Source organism: Cebus imitator, unplaced genomic scaffold (assembly GCF_001604975.1).
Source record: "Cebus imitator isolate Cc_AM_T3 unplaced genomic scaffold, Cebus_imitator-1.0 Scaffold69, whole genome shotgun sequence".
NCBI lineage: Eukaryota > Metazoa > Chordata > Mammalia > Primates > Cebidae > Cebus > Cebus imitator.
In genome coordinates, this window is record NW_016107384.1 from 6,015,113 (window position 1) to 6,034,445 (window position 19,333).

The 19,333-nt window shown below is 41.4% G+C and overlaps 2 protein-coding genes and 1 pseudogene across 5 annotated transcripts in view; 2 read left to right on the plus strand and 1 right to left on the minus strand.

Moving 5' to 3' along the window:
* Window positions 1–1,546: 1,546 nt before the first annotated feature.
* Window positions 1,547–2,640, minus strand: LOC108306028 (RNA-binding motif protein, X chromosome-like; the record flags this gene model as incomplete). The annotated part of the gene is given in 2 exon segments (XM_017530782.2): window positions 1,547–1,968; window positions 1,971–2,640. Coding segments are annotated over 2 exon segments (1,092 nt in total), but the record flags the coding sequence as incomplete, so codon positions are not given.
* Window positions 2,641–4,222: 1,582 nt separating this feature from the next.
* Window positions 4,223–4,721, plus strand: LOC108306018 (annotated as a pseudogene).
* Window positions 4,722–18,143: 13,422 nt separating this feature from the next.
* The window catches only part of MIA2 (MIA SH3 domain ER export factor 2), a 110,056-nt gene continuing 108,866 nt past the window's right edge, over window positions 18,144–19,333 (plus strand). Inside the window, exon 1 of one of the 4 annotated variants that reach the window (XR_001826010.2) lies at window positions 18,144–18,471. Coding sequence is in view for 2 of the 4 variants with exons in the window: in XM_017530874.2 (XP_017386363.1) it covers window positions 18,357–18,471 (115 nt within the window). In the remaining 2 variants the exon portion in view is untranslated. The remainder of the gene's footprint in view (window positions 18,472–19,333) is intronic. The other 3 variants (XR_005200742.1, XM_017530874.2, XM_017530873.2) reach the window with 3 other exon arrangements.

Below are 19,333 nucleotides of genomic sequence, written 5' to 3' on the forward strand. Positions count from 1 at the left end.
TTTTTTTGCCTATGTATGTCTGATTGTTCTGCCGCCATTTATAGAAAAGACTGTCTTTGCTCCTTTGTCAAAGATTACTTGAAATATTTAAGTATGTTTATTTCTGGGCTCTTTATTCTGTTCCATTGTTGTATGTATGTATTTATTTATTTAGATTTATGCCACACTATCTTGATTACTATATCTCCATGGTAGATCTTCAAGTTTGGCAATGTCAGTCTTTTGATTTTGATCTTCTACTTTAATATTGAATTGTCTGTGTCTTTTGCCCCACTATATAAACTTTAAAATCATCTTTGGTCAGGCGTAGTGGCTCACACCTGTAATCCCAGCACTTTGGGAGGACAAAGCAGGATCACCTGAGGTCAGGAATTCAAGACAAGCCTGACTAACATGGAGAAACCCTGTCTCTACTAAAAATACAAAATTAGCCAGGTGTGGTGGTATATGCCTGTAATCCCAGCTACTCGGGAGGCTGAGGCAGGAGAATCGCTTGAACCTGGGAGGCAGAGGTTGTAATCAGCCAAGATGACACCATTGCACTCCAGCCTGGGCAACAAGATTGAACTCAGTCTCAAAACAAAACAACAACAACAACAAAAGGAAGGATTATGCTGGCTTTTAAAAGGGTAAATTTCAGGTTTCTTGAGATATCCTCAAGAACATTGTATAATCAGAGTGCTTTTGGCTTCAAATGAATAACAGAAAACTCAGACTCAATGTTAAATAATAAAGAAAAATATATTCCTCTCACCTCCCTAAGGGTTGGCTTCAGAGTTGATATAGCAGTCTGACATCATGAAGAGTCTTAGTTTTTTCATCTTTTTTATTTGCCTCTCCCCATTTTTTTTTTTTTTTTTTTTTTTTTTTTTTTTTGGCCAAACTTTTTTTTTTTTTTTTTGTCGTTGTTTAACACACACTTAAATGGTGTTACTGGGGGAGGGGAAAAGGGAGGTTCTTGCAGATTTCCGATGAAATGTCAGAAAGGCAAAATGGGCAGCATTATCCATTTGCTTTTTTGGGTTTACTGGGTGAATATTTCCTTACATAAGCATCTGATTTCAGGTTTTTCATACTGAGATCATGGATATTTTAGTTGGAAGACACCCTGAAATCTTATGAGTAGCATGCCCCAGTCACCCTCTAACAGCTAGCTTGTTTGTATAGGCAGAATGATTCATCTCTCCATTTTAGATGGCTAGATGTTTTGTGGAAGATCTTAGAATTGCTTGCCTCACTTACTGGGAAAAATCATATAGGAAGTGGCCTTTAGGGACACTTTTACTTGGAAAGTTACAACACTGGTACAAGTCTTAACACATTTAACATTTGCTTGTTGAAAAGCAATGTCAAAGTCAAATAAAAGTAAACATGTTTTACTTTTTTCCTCAGAAGAACATAAAAATTATGGAGGAGAATTAACAGGGAATTTTAAAAAGCTAACACAATTTTTCTTTTTAGTAGTCCTTGGGTAGTTACGACATAATAGTTTCCACTTTTTGTTTGTTTCTTTGAACTGGGATTTTGGTCCAAAGTTTTGTTTGTTTTAGTATCTGCTTCTGCCTCCCCCTCTGTCAGATCGGCTTCCTTCACGGCCGCCACCTCTCGGTGCTCCGTGGCTTGAACTGCTGTAGGAATCATGTGGAGCAGGGTACCCCCTTTCCATAGAAGCGGGAAGCCGTCTTTCTTGTCTGTCAACCCGATCACGACCACTTGAGTAGAGATCACTTCGGCTGCTTGAGTAACTGTCTCGACTTCCACCATATCTGTCACGTGAGCTGCCGTCATCATCATAGCGACTGCTTCCTCTGTAAGATGGCGGAGCACTGGGTGAGGTACCATAACTCTCACATGAATCTCCGTAGGAACCTCTACTTGGGTGATCTGAATAGTCACGACCGTCTCCATCTCTATTGCCATAGCCTCTTGATGGATAGTCATCACGTGAACTGGAATGACCGTAATCGCGTAAGTATAATTTCGTGGTGGTGGTTCACAATCTCTTGTGTCACGAGAACTTGGGTTATCTCTGCTGGAAGAGCTGCCTTTAGTAGAATACCCATCATCTCTTGGGGGCAAATAAACATCTCTACGAGAAGGCAGCGGTTCTCTTTGAGGTGGACTTCCGTGACTATCTCTTCCACTTCTTGGTGGTGGTCCTCTTTTTCCTGGGAGTGGTCCCCTAGAAGAACTCATGTTAAAATTCATGGAATATCTACTGTCATCCATGTGTCCTCTCCGTGAGGGAGGTCCCCTGGTTCCTCCACTTCCTCCTTTTCCACCTCTAAGACCTCTTGGAGGGCCTTTACTTCTTGGAGGTGGAGGTGGCCCACGTCTACCACTTTCAAATGATGATTTGGTGGCTTGTTCCACCTTGATGGCCTTTCCCTCTAATGACTTTCCATTCATGTCTCTGGCTACATTCTTAGCATCTGCTGGGCTTCCAAAGGTGACAAAAGCAAATCCTCTTGATTTGTTGGTTGCACGGTCTTTCATCAAGAGGACTTCTACTATTCCTCCATATTTGCCAAATACTGCTTCAAGAGCTTTCTCATTTGTTTTCGTATTAAGCCCACCCATGAAGAGCTTTCCTGGGCCATCTGCTTCAACCTTTTTTTTTTTTTTGCCCGTGAGTCGGAGGGGTCAGTGGGCTCCAATGAGATCGCCGAGAGGGGCCTCCTAGCAGCTTAGCACCAAAAGCGGCTGCCGGTCCGAAGACCAAACCGCGATGCCGCTAGCACTACTGCGCAACGAGCGAGACAAACTTTTATTGTGTTAAGCCATTGAGATTTATGGGTTATTTGCAACCTTAGCTGATGAATTACCTTGATAAATACACATTGTGGGGATAATGCTGTATAAGCTCTTGCTTTGTATAACCTCCTTAAGTATTCATATTTGCCATTAAGGAAGTTTTATATTCTGTAACTGTTGGTGGATTTTCATAGATCACAACACCATCCCTCAACGTTGGCCATTTGGTAAACAAAATGTATACTGCAGCATGATTACTTTTGGTAGTATATCAGATTTGTAGGAAACAATGGTTTATCTTGCATTCAAAAGTGAAGGTATTCTGGTTCATAAGGTGGCAAACTCCCTTTTCAGAAACCTCACTGTATGAACAACTGTGGAGTCTTCCAGTGCTTCCACTACAGCAAATCAGCATTAGCATTGTGACAGAAGTGTAATCTTCATCCTCTACTGCACTATACTCTCCTCACTTCCATGTGAGGGGAGCACTAAGACTACTCTGGTCTGATACTATAAAATTATCAACTGTTTTCGGCCATCACTGTAGTTATATAATTTTTCTGCTTTTTGATATTTAAGATTATACGGCAGGAAATATTAAGACCATGCTTATTTTGCTTGTGAATAGTGTGATTTTCCAAAATTCCCAAATCATACTACAGTTATTTTGAGTCTTCAAATCCACTCCCATTCCCACTTTTTTCCCTATGTTGGCATACTCTATTTTAGAAGCAGAACTTGTTTTAGAAAAGGCACTGGCAATTTGGAATGTGAAAGAATGTGGCTGATTTTACCTTGGCTGTTCTTGAATGGCTATTCTTAGCTGAGTGAGGCAAACCCAGCATGGGTGGGCACCCTGGAAGTGGACAAAATAAATCTGAGTGTGTCAATTTGTCTCTCGTTGTACTGTTTCCTACATGTCTTCCTTGATAAAAATGGAAGAAATTGACCGGATTTTTTTTGTTGTTGTTTGTTTGTTTTTGAGACAGGGTCTTGCTCTGTCATCTAGGCTGGAGCGCAGTGCCATGATCTTGGCTCACTGCAGCCTTGACCCCTAGGGCTCAGGTGACCCTCCTGTCTCAGCCTCCTGAGTAGCTGGGACCACAGACACATGACACCATGCCCAGTTAATTTTTTTGTCTTTTGGAGAGAGGGGGGTCTCCCTATGTTACCTAGGCTGAGACTTAAACAAAATCTCTTGCTGGGCACAGTGGCTCACGCCTGTAATTCCATCACTTTGGGAGGCCAAGGCGGGCAGCTCACTTGAGGTCAGGAGTTCAAGACCAGCCAGGCCAACATGGTGAAACCCTGTCTCTACTAAAAATATGAAAATTAGCCAGGCCTGGTAGCGTGCACCTGTAACCCCAACCACTAGTTAGAAGGCAGAAGAATGGCTTGAACTGGGGACGCAGAGGTTGCAGTGAGCCGTGATCGTGCCACTGCACTCCAGCCTGCATGACAGAGTGAGATGCCATCTCAAAAAAAAAAAAAAATCTCCGGGGTCCCCAGCCTCATGCCCACCTTGCTGCTCAGCCTGCTTGCTGGCCCCCAATAGGTTGCAGCCAAATGTGGTCTCTCCTTCGCCTGCCCCAAAGGATTCAGATATTGTGGTGATAGCTGCTGCCAGGAGAACGAGTTTTTCCCCAGCCCCTTGAGGATCCTCGTCATCTTCTTGGTCATGCTGCCCCTCTTGTGCATCTGTGATCTGGCTAAGCACTTCTGTCACAACTGCAGAGAGCTGGAGCCAGACACACTGATGCATTGCCGGGGACCCCCGGAACTGCACTCCATCATCCCCCCAGAGAGGGTCAGAGCATTCCTCTCTGCACCCCCAAACTCCTACAGTGAGGTGATTCTGAAGCCCATCCTGGGTGCAACTCCCACAGAGCTACCCTCTCCCTCTCTACAGCTTCAGGCCTGAAGAATATACTGGGGATCAGAGGGATATTGACAACCCAGCCTTCTGAGTCACCTCCTGCTTGGAATCTTCCCATCTGCAGCCTCCTCCCCAGTGCCTCCTGAGACTACCGGCACCCCAGGAATGTCCCTGCCCATCCTGCCATGTCTCTCTTCATTCTTGGATTCAACTTATTGTTTTTTCTACCTCTGTTCCCACCCCAGCTGCCTCTCTTGTCCTGAGTGTTAGGTTGGAGTGACAGTATGCCCACCACCAGCCCAAGAAAGAGGCTGCCAGAAGGAAAATGCCAACCATTGGAGGTGTCCAACAGCAGAATGGGATACTCTGAGGGTATTAAGAGCCCCATTTCTGGAGGTATGCAAATGTCAACTGGACAGCCACCTCTGAGATTTTATCAGGGCACTTTTATACCTGTGGGAGATTGGACTGGATGAGCTCTGAGCCAGCTTCCAATCTTACCTGAAAAGAGAATTCATATTACCCATTCCCAACACATGATAAACACACGTCCTCACTGGAAAAAAAAAAAAATCTCTAATCTATGTGAAATATTTTATAAACTGACCAGGTGTGGTGGCTCACGCCTATAATCCCAGCACTTTGGGAGACCAAGGTGGGCAGATCACGAAGTCAGGGGTTTGAGACCAGCCTGACCAACATGATGAAACCCCATCTCTACTAAAAATACAAAAAATTAGCTGGGTGTGGTGGCACGCACCTGTAATCCCAGCTACTTGAGAGGCTGAGGCAGGGGAATTGCTTGAACCCTGGGGGCGGAGGTTGCAGTCAGCTGAGATTGTGCCACTGCACTCCAGCCTGGTGAGAGTGAGATTCTGTCTCCAAAAAAAAAAAAAAAAGAACTATTGTATAGCACTATTCTACACAAAATGCTCATAAATATTAGTTATTATTTAGAACTATGCTGTCTAATATGTAACCATTGGTTACCTGTAGCCATTGAACACCTGAAATGTGGCTATTCTGAATTTAGAGATGCTGCCAGTATAAAATACATTAGATTTCAAAGGCATAGCATGAGAAAATGAAACTATGTATAATATTTTAATTTTTTTTTTTGAGACAGAGTCACACTCTGTTGCTTGGGCTGAAGTGCAGTAGCACAATTTTGGTTCACCACAACCTCCACCTCCCAAGTTCAAGTTATTCTCCTGCCTCAGCCTCCCGAGCAGCTGGGACTACAGGCATGTGCCACCATGCCCGGCTAATTTTTATATTTTTAGTAGAGATGGGGTTTCACTATGTTGGCAAGGCTGGTCTCAAACTCCTGACCTTGTGATCCACCTACCTTGGCCTCCCAAAGTGTTGGGATTACAGGCGTGAGCCACTGTGCCCAGCCTTTAATAATTTTTATATTGATCATCACAGTAGGTAGAATAATGGCCCACTGAAGATCTCCATGTACACATCTTGAGAACCTGTGAATATGTTTTATATGTTACATGGCGAAGGGGAATCAAGACTGCAGATGAGCACACTTTTAAATTTATATGTAGGAAGGGAATTTGTCATTCTTAAACCAACTACAATAATCACAATGTTCAGATAATTCCAGAAACTCCTGACGTAGTGTGGCTTGTAAAGAGGAATTCCTAGTCTCTCACCACATTGTAGGAGATGAAGAAACTAAATATAATCCCACAGGACCCAGGAAGAAATCATAACTTGTGATGTACAGTCAACTTCTCAGATTGACTGGCCACGATGATATCATGGCATAGATCTCAACGAGCAATCTGGCCCTGTGGAAGTTTTGTAAGTCAGTAAAAATTGCCTTGGATCCTGATGATTTAATATAAAGTAAAATATTACCTGGTGGAGGAAACATATACTTAAGAAGGTTGTTTTGTGATAGCTTGTAATGAAAAATGTAGGCTCATACACATAAATGTATGAGCCAAATAGTGTTTGAAAATATTTTGAGCCTTGAGGAAATGTAAATAAATTCTTAGGTAATAGTAATAAAAATGCTGAGTCATTCATTATGTGATTACCTTTTATGCAACCGTTGTGAGATAAAGTTGTTGTTCCTCATGAGTCTAAAGGGATGAATGTATTTAGTAGTATAATCACAATGGGTTTAGTGGAGTACATTTTTGTTGGTGGTCAAAGCCTTGGAAAGCACCTCCTCAAATGATTTGTTATCATTAGTAGTATCTTGTTAATCAGTAAGAGTTTTATGAATTAAAATGATATCATACACTCTGAGACAAAAAAAGAATTTAAACTGAGTATTGTGTGTTATTGCAACATAAGAAAGGAGATGATAAAGTTTATTACCTCATTTAAAAATGATGTCATATGCTTATTTTTGAGGTTAGTCAGAGTGTACATTTTGTTGTTTTTAAAACTAGGTAGGCTGTGTCTAGTGGGTCATTGAGTGTATCCTCTAGATATAGGCTTAGTGGAAGTTTTTTTTTTTTTTTTTTTTGAGACAGAGTCTTGTTTTGTCGTCAGGCGCCAGGCCAGAGTGCAGTGGCGTGATCTCGGCTCACTGCAACCTCCACCTCCCGGGTCCAAGCAATTCTACTGCCTCAGACTCCTGAGTAGCTGGGACTACAGGTACGCACCACCATGCTCAGCTGATTTTTGTATTTTTTAGTAGAGAAGGGGTTTCACCATGTTGGCCAGGATGGTTTCGATCTCTTGACCTCGTGATCCACCCGCCTTGGCCTCCCAAAGTGCTGGGATTACAGGCGTGAGCCACCGCACTGGCCTAGTGGAAGATATTAATAACTGTGAGAGCTTGCATAAGGGCACCACCTGCTGAATCCACTCCATCTCCCTTTTCATCTGCTCCATGAAGCCACCTGGGGAGGCGAGGCCAGTATTCACAGTCCAGAGCCCTGCCATACCCTCCCACCTCGTTCAGCCCTCACTGGAGGCTGCAGAGACTGAGGCTTCTGCTGTTCCTCCCTTCCTCACCTTCCTGCTGCTCTTCTCTTCCCTACCCACTGCCTGTCTCTGCCATCACTTCATTAAGAGAAGCCTGGGTGGAGGACAGTTATGAAAAGCAGGCAAAGTTACTGGCAATGTATTAGGACCAGAATGAGTCATGGAAATTATTTTCACGAGAAACAACATTTTAAAAAGCAGTTAGTTTGTTTTTAAATGTATTTTATTACGTTTGATGCCTCTAATAATTTTTTTTTAGTTTGCATTTTTTTGTTTCCTCAATGTCGAATTCATGTGATTGATCTGACTCTTTACTAATGACAAAAAGCCACTAAGATACATTTATTTAAACTTTCTCACCTTTGAACTGGTGAAAAGGCTCAAACGTAACCTTTATTGGAGCGTTATCTTGCAGAGATGAAAAGAAGATATATTAATTTTGCTTTCAACGATCTTATATATTAAGTTTCTATTCTGCTAAAGGATTAATAAGCCTCAGGAAGAGAATCAGCGAAGAGTTCTCCACATAATTCAGATAAGTTTTCGACTTAAATGTTAACTTTAAAATGGCTTTGGGCCAGCCATGGTGGCTCACATCTGCAATCCCAGCACTTTGGGAGGCCGAGGTAGGTGGATCACTTGAGGTTAGGAACTCGAGACCAGCCTGGCCAACATGGTGAAACCCCATCTCTACTAAAAATACAAAAATTAGCCAGGTATGGTGGCGCACCCTTGTAATCCCAGCTATTTGGGAGGCTGAGGCTGGAGGGTTGCTTGAACCCGGGAAGTGGAGGCTGCAGATCACACCATTGCATTCTAGCCTGGGTGACAGAGTGCTGTGTCTCAAAGAAAAAAAAAAAAAAGAAAGAAAGAAAAAGAAAAAAAAATTAAGTGGAATGACTTTGAGGCCGGGCAAGGTGGCTCATACCTGTAATCCCAGCACTTTGGGAGGCTGAGGTGGGCCAAGTGCCTGAGCTCAGGAGTTCGAGACCAGCCTGGCCAACATGGTAAAACGCCATCTCTACTAAAATACAAAAATTTAGCTGGGCACATTGGTATCTGCCTGTAATCTCAGCTACTCGGGAGGCTGAGGCAAGAGCATTGCTGAACCCAGGAGGCAGAGGTTGCAGTGAGCTGAGATTGTGCCACTGTACTCCAGCCTGGGCTACAGAGCGAGACTCTGTCTCCAAAAAGACTTTGAACTGTTCTGTATGGTATAGTGGTAGTGGTTGCATGACTATACTCTAAACCCATAGAACTGTATACTTTTACCACAAAGAGTTAATTTTACTGTATGCAAATATAAAAAAATCAACCAGAATGGCAGGAGAACCCCAAGATGGAATGTACTTTGAAGCTACAAGAGGCTAAGTAGTTTGCCAAGATTTAGCATGACTTCATTGGCAAAGGGGTTGTTTATTTCTATGTCCCAGGGAAATCTGAAGAAGGGGGGAGAGAGAGAAAAAAAAAAAAAGAAGGAAAATAATAGTATCAGATCAAGGGTTTTTTTAGAGTTTTTTTTGAGACAGAGTCTCACTCTGTCACCATGGCTGGAGTGCAGTGGTGCAATCAGGACTCACTGCAACCTCTGCCTCCCAGACTCAAGTGATCCTTCCACCTCAGACTCCTGAGTAGCTGGGACCACAGGTAGGTGTCACCATGCCTGGCTTTTATTTATTTTTATTTTTTGTAGAGAGAGGGTATTGCTATGTTGCTTAGGCTGGTTTTGAATTCCGGCCTCAAGCATTCCTCCTGCCTCCCAAAGTGCTGGGATTACAGGCATTAGCCACTGCACCTGGCTTTCAAGGTATTTTTATTTTATACACCTTTGAAAAACGTGGATAAAATAAGTAACAATCATAAATAACTTATCTATTTATTTCCATGTAGAAATTTTATGCTATACATGCTTTTTAAAATCTAATTATTTGGGGGAAGCATAAATATTAAATTACTGACTTTTTTGTGAGTAAATTCATTGTTTTCTTATTTATTTACTTATTTATTTATTTATTTTCAGACAGAGTTTTGCCCTTGGCTGGAGTGCCATGGTGCAGTCTCGGCTCAGGGCAACCTCTGTCTCCCAGGTTCAAGTGATTCTCTTGCCTCAGCCTCCATAGTAGCTGGGATTACAGGCATGTGCCACCATGCCTGACTAATTGTGTATTTTTAGTAGAGACAGGGTTTCTCCACGTCGATCAGGCTGGTCTCTTACTCCCGACCTCAGGTGATCTGCCCACCTTGGCCTCCCAAAGTGCTGGGATTATAGGCGTGAGCCACTGTGCATGGCCTAATTTTTTTTGTAAAGAAAGTTGAGGGCAGGACGTATCTAGTACTATGGACACCAAAAAGGCAAGCGAGAGGAAAGGGTACATAAATGGGAAAGGGATGGCTACAAGGAATGAAGGAGGATGATTTTGGAAAGAATGGTATAAGAGTATCTTAGGCCGGGCGCGGTGGCTCAAGCCTGTAATCCTGGCACTTTGGGAGGCCGAGGCGGGTGGATCACGAGGTCAAGAGATCGAGACCATCCTGGTCAACATGGTGAAACCCCGTCTCTACTAAAAATACAAAAAATTAGCTGGGCATGGTGGTGCGTGCCTGTAATCCCAGCTACTCAGGAGGCTGAGGCAGGAGAATTGCCTGAACCCAGGAGGCGGAGGTTGTGGTGAGCCGAGATTGCGCCATTGCACTCCAGCCTGGGTAACATGAGTGAAACTCCGTCTCAAAAAAAAAAAAAAAAAAAAAAAGTATCTTAAATTTGCCCATCTGAGTTCTTTTTTTTCTTTTTTGGTTTCACTCTTGTTATCCAGGCTGGTGTGTAATGGCGTAATCTTGGCTCACTGCAACCTCTGCCTCCTAAGTTCAAGCGATTCTCTTGCCTCAGTTTCCAAAATAGCTGGGATTACAGGCAGGCACTACCACGCCTAACTAATTGTTGTATTTTTAGTAGAGTTGGGGTTTTGCCATTTTGGCCAAGCTGGTCTTGAACTCCTGTGCTCAAGTGATCTGCACTCTTTGGCCTCCCAAAGTGCTGGGATTAAAGGCGTGAGCCACTGGTCAAGCCCATCTGAGTTCTTTACAGACATCTAGGCTCTTGATGATTGGAAATTAGTAGGAATATTAAATATTTCTAGGCTGTTGCTCATTAACCTATGCATATACAGGACCTTGTCCAACATTCCTGAAGTATTTGGGAATCCAAAGGCTTTTCACAGCTTTGCATGCTGGATATTTGGACTTTTACTGCTACTACTAATATCAACCCAGTGACAAAGATGGATATGGGAAAAGCTGGATCTGATTGAAAAAAATTAATCAAAAGGAATAATTGAATTTTTTTGAAATGTGAGAGAGAGCAGTTGAGCTACACAACTGAATGCAGAATTTCATTTATTCATGAAGAATGACTTCTTGAAAAGGAATCCATTCATTCATTCATGCATGTATTCATTCATTAAAAAGTTATTGAGTAACATATTTATGAAGTAATTTAACCTAAGAACCTAAGACACCTAAAGACTATGTAAGAGTTAGCAAAGAAAAAAAAACATTGTATGATAAAACACAAATCATATTACACTCTTTCTTAAAACTTCCTATGACTTCCCATTGTACTTAGAATACAACTCACACTCCACAATTACACAGCAAAAAGTCCCTGAATGATTGGGTTTCTTCTGTCTGTGCCTCTTGTTTCATCTCCTATTACTCTTCACTTGCCTTGATGCTTCTTAAATATATAGGTCAAGTTCATTTTTACCTTAAGGCCATGCTTTCTTTCTTTTTTTCAGAGACAGAATCTCGCTCTGTCACCCACACTGGAGTGCAGCAGAGTGATGTCAGTTCACTGCAACCTCTGCCTCCAAATTCAAGTGATTCTCCTGCCTTAGCCTCTCGAGTAGCTGGGACTACAAGTGCATGCTTCATGCTCAGCTAATTCTGTGTGCGTGTGTGTGTGTGTAGAGATGGGCTTTCACCATGCTGGCTGGCAAAGCTGGTCTCAAACTCCTGACTTTAGATGAACTGCCTGCCTCAGCCTCCCAAAGTGTTGGGATTCCAGGGGTGAGCCACCATGACTGGCCAAAGTCATTTTTCTGACATACTGTCATACATTTGCATGCCTTCCTTATTTTTTCTTTAAATCTGGGGTAATGAAGCTTCAGACAATGAGGTATAACCTCCTCATTAATGCTTTCCTTTGCACAGTAATTCTGTCTCCCCACTCCCCGATCTTAAATCAAATGTCAGTCCAGTGATGCCTTCCCAGACAACCTTATCTAAATAGACATTTTTCTCCATAGTAACTTATCACTACCTGAAGTTATCTTGTTTACTTGTTCTTGTCTGTCTCCCTTCGTAAGCACGCAAGGTCCATGAGAGCTGGAACTTTGTCCTGTTCATTTCTGTATCTCCAGTCCCTAGAAGAATGCCTGATACATCATGGACGTTCAACAAATAATGCCTATCCTGGAAGGTGAGATTTGTATGTGAAATATTAAGCTCACTTGTTCAAAGTTGGTGCTCAACAAACATTAATTTTCTTTCCTGCTTATTGATGAGACTAATCAATTTGGTTCCCTGATCAGCAAATAATCATACACATGTCTTGGATGTAAAGAATGCTGCATACTATTATTCTGAAACAACTTGTAAAGTAATAATGACAGTATGTGGGAGTATTCTCTTTTTGCCCCTCCTAATCCACTTTTCATTCTGCCATTCTGCTCTGTGTCCCTGGAGCACAGACTTTTAGGACTGCTTCGATGGGTTCCCTTATTTGCTGACACTTGGCTGGGTTTGGTAAGTGGGAGGCTCCATCAGGAGATCAGAAGGTGGGAGCAGGGTGAGGTTGTCTTGACTGATTTCCTTTACTGAAGACTTCAAGTTCCTGTTGGGCCGTCCTCTCCTAAGTTCTCTCCAGTCAGTGGTCACCATTCCTTCATGCCTGGGAACGTTACATCCTTTGTTGGTTTCCCTTAATCCTGTCCTCACCTTTGTAAATAGTCCTTTCATTAAATTCTCCTCAATCATTGAGGAGTGCTATCCCTTTAAAATTGAATGTCCATCTATTTCCTGATAAAATTCTTTTTTTTTTTTTTGAGACGGAGTTTCGCTCTTGTTACCCAGGCTGGAGTGCAATGGCACGATCTCGGCTCACCGCAACCTCCACCTCCTGGGTTCAGGCAATTCTCCTGCTTCAGCCTCCTGAGTAGCTGGGATTACAGGCACACGCCACCATGCCCAGCTAATTTTTGTATTTTTAGTAGAGAGGGGGTTTCACCATGTTGACCAGGATGGTCTCTATCTCTTGACCTCGTGATCCACCCGCCTCGGCCTCCCAAAGTGCTGGGATTACAGGCGTGAGCCACCGCGCCCGGCCCTGGTAAAATTCTTACTGATACAGATAGAATTGGAAAAAGTGGTAGAATTACAAGGTGGTCTTCAGTGACACAAAACAACAAACATAAGAAAAGCCATTGGCTGGGCACAGTGGCTCACGTCTGTAATCCCTGCACTTTGGGAGACCTAAATGGGTAGATAACCTAAAGTCAGGAGGTCGAGACCAGCCAAGTCAAAACATGTATGTTCTGTCATCTCCTCTTTTTGTGCCTGTGGATCACCAGCTTCTGAGGTTAGGTCCTCTAGAAGCAGATGCTGAGATAGAGTTTGGGGTTCAAGGGATCAAACCTATGAAAGGAAGTGGCAGATAGCAGGATTGGGCAGAGGGGGAAGTCAAACTGCAACACAGGCCCTACAAAGACTCAGTCAACCCAGCAGGAAGCTCTGGGGGAGAAATACCCATCAGGTTGTCCCACATGAGGCTGACATGACTCTGCCTTTGTACTCTCTTTTTATTCACTAGATTCATTAGATCACCCAAGAGGGGGTGATCTTGGGTAAGATCATATGCCAAATCATCCTGAAATGCAGGCTCCATCATATTTTTTGAAGGATATAAAAATCTTAGCTCTGAGAAAGCAGGCTTCCTACTGATCACTGTTTTTGGAAAAGAAACCAACAACAAACTTCCTTTACTTAGGACCTTGAAAGCAAAAGTTCTTCCTTCACTTTAGCTTGCATGGGAGCTGAGTATTTGTCTCTTTGGGGGCTGGAATAGGTCTCTGCAGCTAAGGCAGACCCTGACATAGCTGTCAGTGGAGGCTGTTTACTAACTGTATTCCCTGTAGGTGGGCAGAAAGTCTTATCTTGGAGAGGGGATGTGGAGGGCCGTCTGCACGTCTTCCCCACAAGTCTAAATCGTAATCTCTCTGAGGTCTTATCTTTCACTGCACACTGTCATACATGGGAACTGTTTCCAAAGGCTCTGTTCTCATCTGTAGTGAAATCCCTCTAGATTAATCAGTAAGCACCTTCTAATTAAATTTCCCTGTCTTATAAATTTGCCAGAGTAACAGGCAGATGGTTGAAGGAAATATGTGCCCACTTTAGGAAATCTGAGATACTAAGAGAGAAGACCATACTATATAGTTTCAGAAATAACATCACCAAGCAGTAGAAGTATAGCATTCATGATTCTGTCTTTATATTCTCATAGAAAGGATTGCTCTGTGATTCTGTCTCTAGGTACTGAATGTGTGTGGCTCTGATGATTCATTATTTTTTTGTTTTTAGAGACACATTCTTGCTCTGTCACCCAGGCTGGAGTGAAGTGACACAGCCATAACTCACTGCGGTTTTATTTTTGTTTTTTATTTTTTTTGAGACAGAGTCTGTCTCTGTCACTCAGGCTGGAGTACAGTGGCACAATCTTGGCTCACTGCAACCTCTTTCTGCCAGGTTCCCACAATTCTCCTGCCTCAGCCTCACAAGTAGCTGGGACTACAGGTGCACGCCACCACACTTGGCTAATTTTTTTTTTTTTTTTTTTTTTTTTTAGTAGAGATGGGGTTTCACCATATTGGCCAGGCTGGTCTCAAACTCCTGACCTCATGATCCAGCCACCTTGGCTTCCCAAAGTGCTGGGATTACAGGTGTAAGCCACTATGCTGGGCCCTCACTGCAGTTTTGAACTGCTGTGAGGAGTTCAAGAGATCTGGATTCAAGAGATTCTCATGCCTTAGCCTCCCAGGTAGCTGGGACTATAGCATGTGCCACTATGTTTAGCTAATTGAATCTTGCTTTTTTTTTTTTGTAGAGCTGTAGTCCCGCTATGTCGCTCAGGCTACCCAGGCTGGTCTCGAATTCCAGGCTGGTCTCGAATTCCTGTCTTGGCCTCTCAGTGCTGGGTTACATGCATGAGCTTCCCTGGCTGGCTGATGATTTATTCTTTAGCATTATGCAATAAGTACTCTTACTTCCCATATGTTTGTGATGAATAGTATAGGCCTTCCAAATTAGTATTCTTGGCTGGGTTGTGTTACCATGACACCTTCCTCAGTATTAACATTTAGCATCACATTTGATGAATTTTGATATATTTGGCAAAATGCATCAGCAATGTGATAATATCTGGCTAAGTTAATATGACTGTTTTTTATAGTGAAAATCACACTTTGGTTTCTTTTAACCAAATGCTCTTGTCCCCTTCATGTGTCATCTTCTCATCCAGCTTTGTGCTACCACATTTTCAGATACCTTGTTAACTTATAATTTCAATAACGATCTGAACATAAAATGAGATCATCTGAGTGCATTAAGTAGCAAGAGTGTGGGAGCATTTCTAGTAGGAGCAAGTCTCTCCAGATTGGCATCTTAGGCAAGAATTTTTCTTGACTGAGATCTTCCTCAGGCCAATCAATACCAAATTTAAACTTTGCTGGGCTCTTGCTGTTCTTGACTTAGAACATGATTAAATCAATTACTTCTGAATTTATCCATAAATTCTTTATATTGTCTTCAATATTAAATACAAAAACAAGGAGAGCTAAACTACATTAATTACTAAATATTCTTGATTTAATACTGGATTTGGTAATATAAGATATGCAAATAACCCTTAGCCAAAGTTTGATGCTGAAGAGCTGATCCTTCTTTAAATGTCCTTAACAACACAGCTTGTAGATTTGCAAAGGTACTCATTCTTTTTTTTTTTTTTTTTTTGAAATAGAAACAGGGTCTCACTCTGTCACTCAGGATGACATGCAGTGGTGTGACAATGGCTCACTGTGGCCTCAAACTCCTGAGGTCAAGCAATCCTCCTACCTCAGCCTCCCAAAGTGTTGGGATTCCAGGTGTGAGGCACCCAGCCTAAGCTATGCCTTTTTGTGTCTGTATAGATATATAACTATGCAGTGCTCTGTTGCAAGCCAAATGATCTGAAACGCATGCTTGTTAAGATTCTTTTGAAGGATATGAAAATCTTGGCCCTGACAGAGCAGGCTTCCTATTGATCATTGTTTTTGGAAAACAAACCAACAAACAAACTTCCTTTACTTAGGACCTTGAAAGCAAAAGTCCTTCCTTCACTTTAGCTTGCTCAGAGGCTGGGTATTTGTCCTATTTGTGTCAGGCACTAGAGGGGAGTGTAGCATCATAAAAGTGCTGGGTTTTGATAATCAGAAGACCGACTGTGTGCCCGCTGGTATGCCCAAATACAGTGAAAAAGTGCAGCAAAGGAGGGCTTAGACACATGTTTTCCCGAGAATGAAATTGGACAACCATGGTTTCTGAAAATCAACTGAGTTTTACACAAACATTTCCAATGTGGGATTTTCATCCTTTTTGAGTGACAGTAATGTTCAAATGACTGGATTTTCATAGCTTTTAAATTTTATTCATTATTTATTTTTTCATTATTATTATTGTTATTATTTTTTTGAGATGGAGTCTCTCACTGTTGCCCAGGCTGGAGTGCAGTGGCACAATCTTGGCTCACTGCAACCTCTGCCTCCTGGGCTCAAGAGATTTTCCTACCTCAGCCCCCCAAGTAGCTGGGATTACAAGTTCCTGCCAAAACACCTGGCTGATTTTTGTATTTTCAGTAGTGACGGGGTTTTATCATGTTGGCCAGTCTGGTCTTGAACTCCTGACCTCAGGTGATCCTCCTGCCTTGGCATTCCAAAGTGCTGGGATTACAGTTGTGAGCCACCGGGTGGGCTGCTTTATTATAAAATAATATATGGGCCAGGTGTCGTGATTCATGCTTGTAATCCCAGAACTTTGGGAGGCTGAGGCAGGAGGATCACTTAAGCCCAGGAGTTCAAGATCAGCCTGGCCAACTCAGTGAGACCTCTGTCTTTACTAAAAATAAAAAATTAGATAGCTGTGTGCCACATGCCTGTAGTCCAGCTACTCAGGACCGGGAAGTGGGAGGATTGCTTAAGCCCAGGAGGCCAGACTGTGCTAGAGTGAGACTCTGTCTCAAAAACAAAACAAAACCAAAAAAGATACATGCTTTTTTTTTTTTTTTAAGATGAAGTCTCACCCTGTCACCCAAGCTGGAGTGCAATGGCGCGATCTCAGCTCACTGCAACCTCTGCCTCCCAGGTTTCGCCTGGCCAACATGGCAAAACCCTATCTCTATTAAAAATGCAAAAAATAAAAAAATTCGCCGGGCATGGTGGCAGAAGCCTGTAATCCCAGCTACTCAGAAGGCTAAGTCAGGAGAATCGCTTGAACCTGGGAGGCGGAGGTTGCTGTGAGCTGAGATCGCGCCATTACACTCCAATCGGGGCAACAAGAATGAAACTCCATCTCAAAAAGAAACAGAAAGAGAAGAGAGAGAGAGAGAGAGAGAGAGACAGCCAAGCAATATAGAATGAGTCAAACAATATGATAAACTACAAAGAAGAAAATAAATACCACCGGAAATCACACTATATACTCCCACCATGTGGGGGAGCACTTATGCAGATATTTCTCTTTCATTCTCTCTCCACTTAATGCATAGTTTTTAAAACATGTATGCATACAGAAATATGCATATAGTTTTTAAAACATGGAGTAATACTCTACCTGCTGTTTCTGAAGTACTATTGTTGCAGACAGTGACATCTTTACATGGCAGATGACTTGATTCTTCGTGGTAAAGCAAGTGGTTACAAGTATGGGGTGTCATAGTGCCTAGGTTGACATTTCTTTTCCACTGGGCCATTGAGTAAGTGATTTAACCCATCTCTCTTTGCCTCAGTTTCCTTATATACAAAAGTGGGGATGATAATATTACCTACTGCAGAGAGTTGGTGTGAAGGTTAAATCAGATCATATATTTAAGTACTTACTTAAGACAGTACGTGGAACATAGTATTTACTACATTTTAACTATTGTTTTTAACTATATAAGTTTTAACTTCATAGTAACAATAAAGAGTTTTTAAATATAAAAGTAGAATATTTTAAAAAATACTTTTCACCATATTTCAAAACCATGCTTTTAACATAAATTGTTAATCTTTTTAAACATAACTATATACATTCTCCACTGCACCTAGTATTTGCATGTAACTAGTATTTGCGAAGGCCTACTTAAAAACCATCATATTGAACTCAAGATAGCTTTAAGTGAGACAGTTTTACATGGGCTTCCTTTGTAAGATATTAGTCCAACTAAAAATCCTTGTTAATTATTAAACCCTTAGGTATTACAGGAATACCTGACACTGCAGATTGAGAACAGACAGTGTTTGTCTTTCAAGTTAAACCAACAAATTGATAGAAAAATGTAGTTATCAGGAGATTTTTAAAACTTCAATTCTTTTTCTCTTATAGTTAGTGAAGAGAGTAGAATATCTCCGGTTTTGGCTGACATCTCTACAACCTGAACAACTGGCTTAAACCTCACTTGGAATTCCTGGTTGCTCGTTTTAGCATGGCGAAACTTGGCGTTCACAGAATCCTTCTTGTGGCTATTTCTCTGACAAAGTGTTTGGAAAGTACAAAACTGCTGGCAGACCTTAAAAAATGTGGTGACTTGGAATGCGAAAGTAAGTTTGATCTCCCCGCTGCTTCTTCTCCTAAGTTGAGGCTCTGAAATGACAAAATGTTATTGTGGTCATGAATGATAAAAGTGAGTACTGATATCATTGAGAAATATTTGGATTATGAAGCATAGCTTGGTATAAAAAAGAAATGCTGAAAGCAAAGCATTTTGTGATAGTGTTTAATACAAATATACAAATAGTAAAAATCAGTTTGCTATAGAAATATATCAGAAGTTAAAATGATATTAATTCATACCTCAAAAACAAACTAATCAGCCCTTTTACTATTTTTAAAGATAAATCTAGGCGTCTCTGAGCCTACTTTGGCTCAGAAAGCTGCCTGATTAAAAAAAAAAAAGATAAATCTAATCGATTCACATAGAAAAAGACACCATTTTGATAGTCCTTTATTTATGAAGACCTTTTACTTTTTAGTTTCTGTTTCACACTCAGAACTTTCTGATTCTCATGAATTTCCTAAAAAGTGCTTTTATTTCAAAATATCAAAATTTGTTCTTCTAAACTTTATCAAATGTTAATCATTTCTGTGTTATTATGTAAAAATACTGAAATCAGTTTTAGAATATAAATATTTTATTTATATCATTGAATATAAAACTTTATTACAAACATAAATTAATTTTCATTCTATTAAGAACTTAATTTATTTTCTGTAATTAGTTTTATGGTGCAAAATGTATTATATCCCAATGTATTAGCGTTGCTTTAAATAAGTTCTTTTTTCCTTTATTTTTATTTTATAATAAATACAATTTTTTTCTCTCTCAGCAGAATTAAGAGCCACTTTAAGTAAATTCTACCCTTCCAGTATGTGAGAATTATTTCTTTTCCTTTTTTTTTTTTT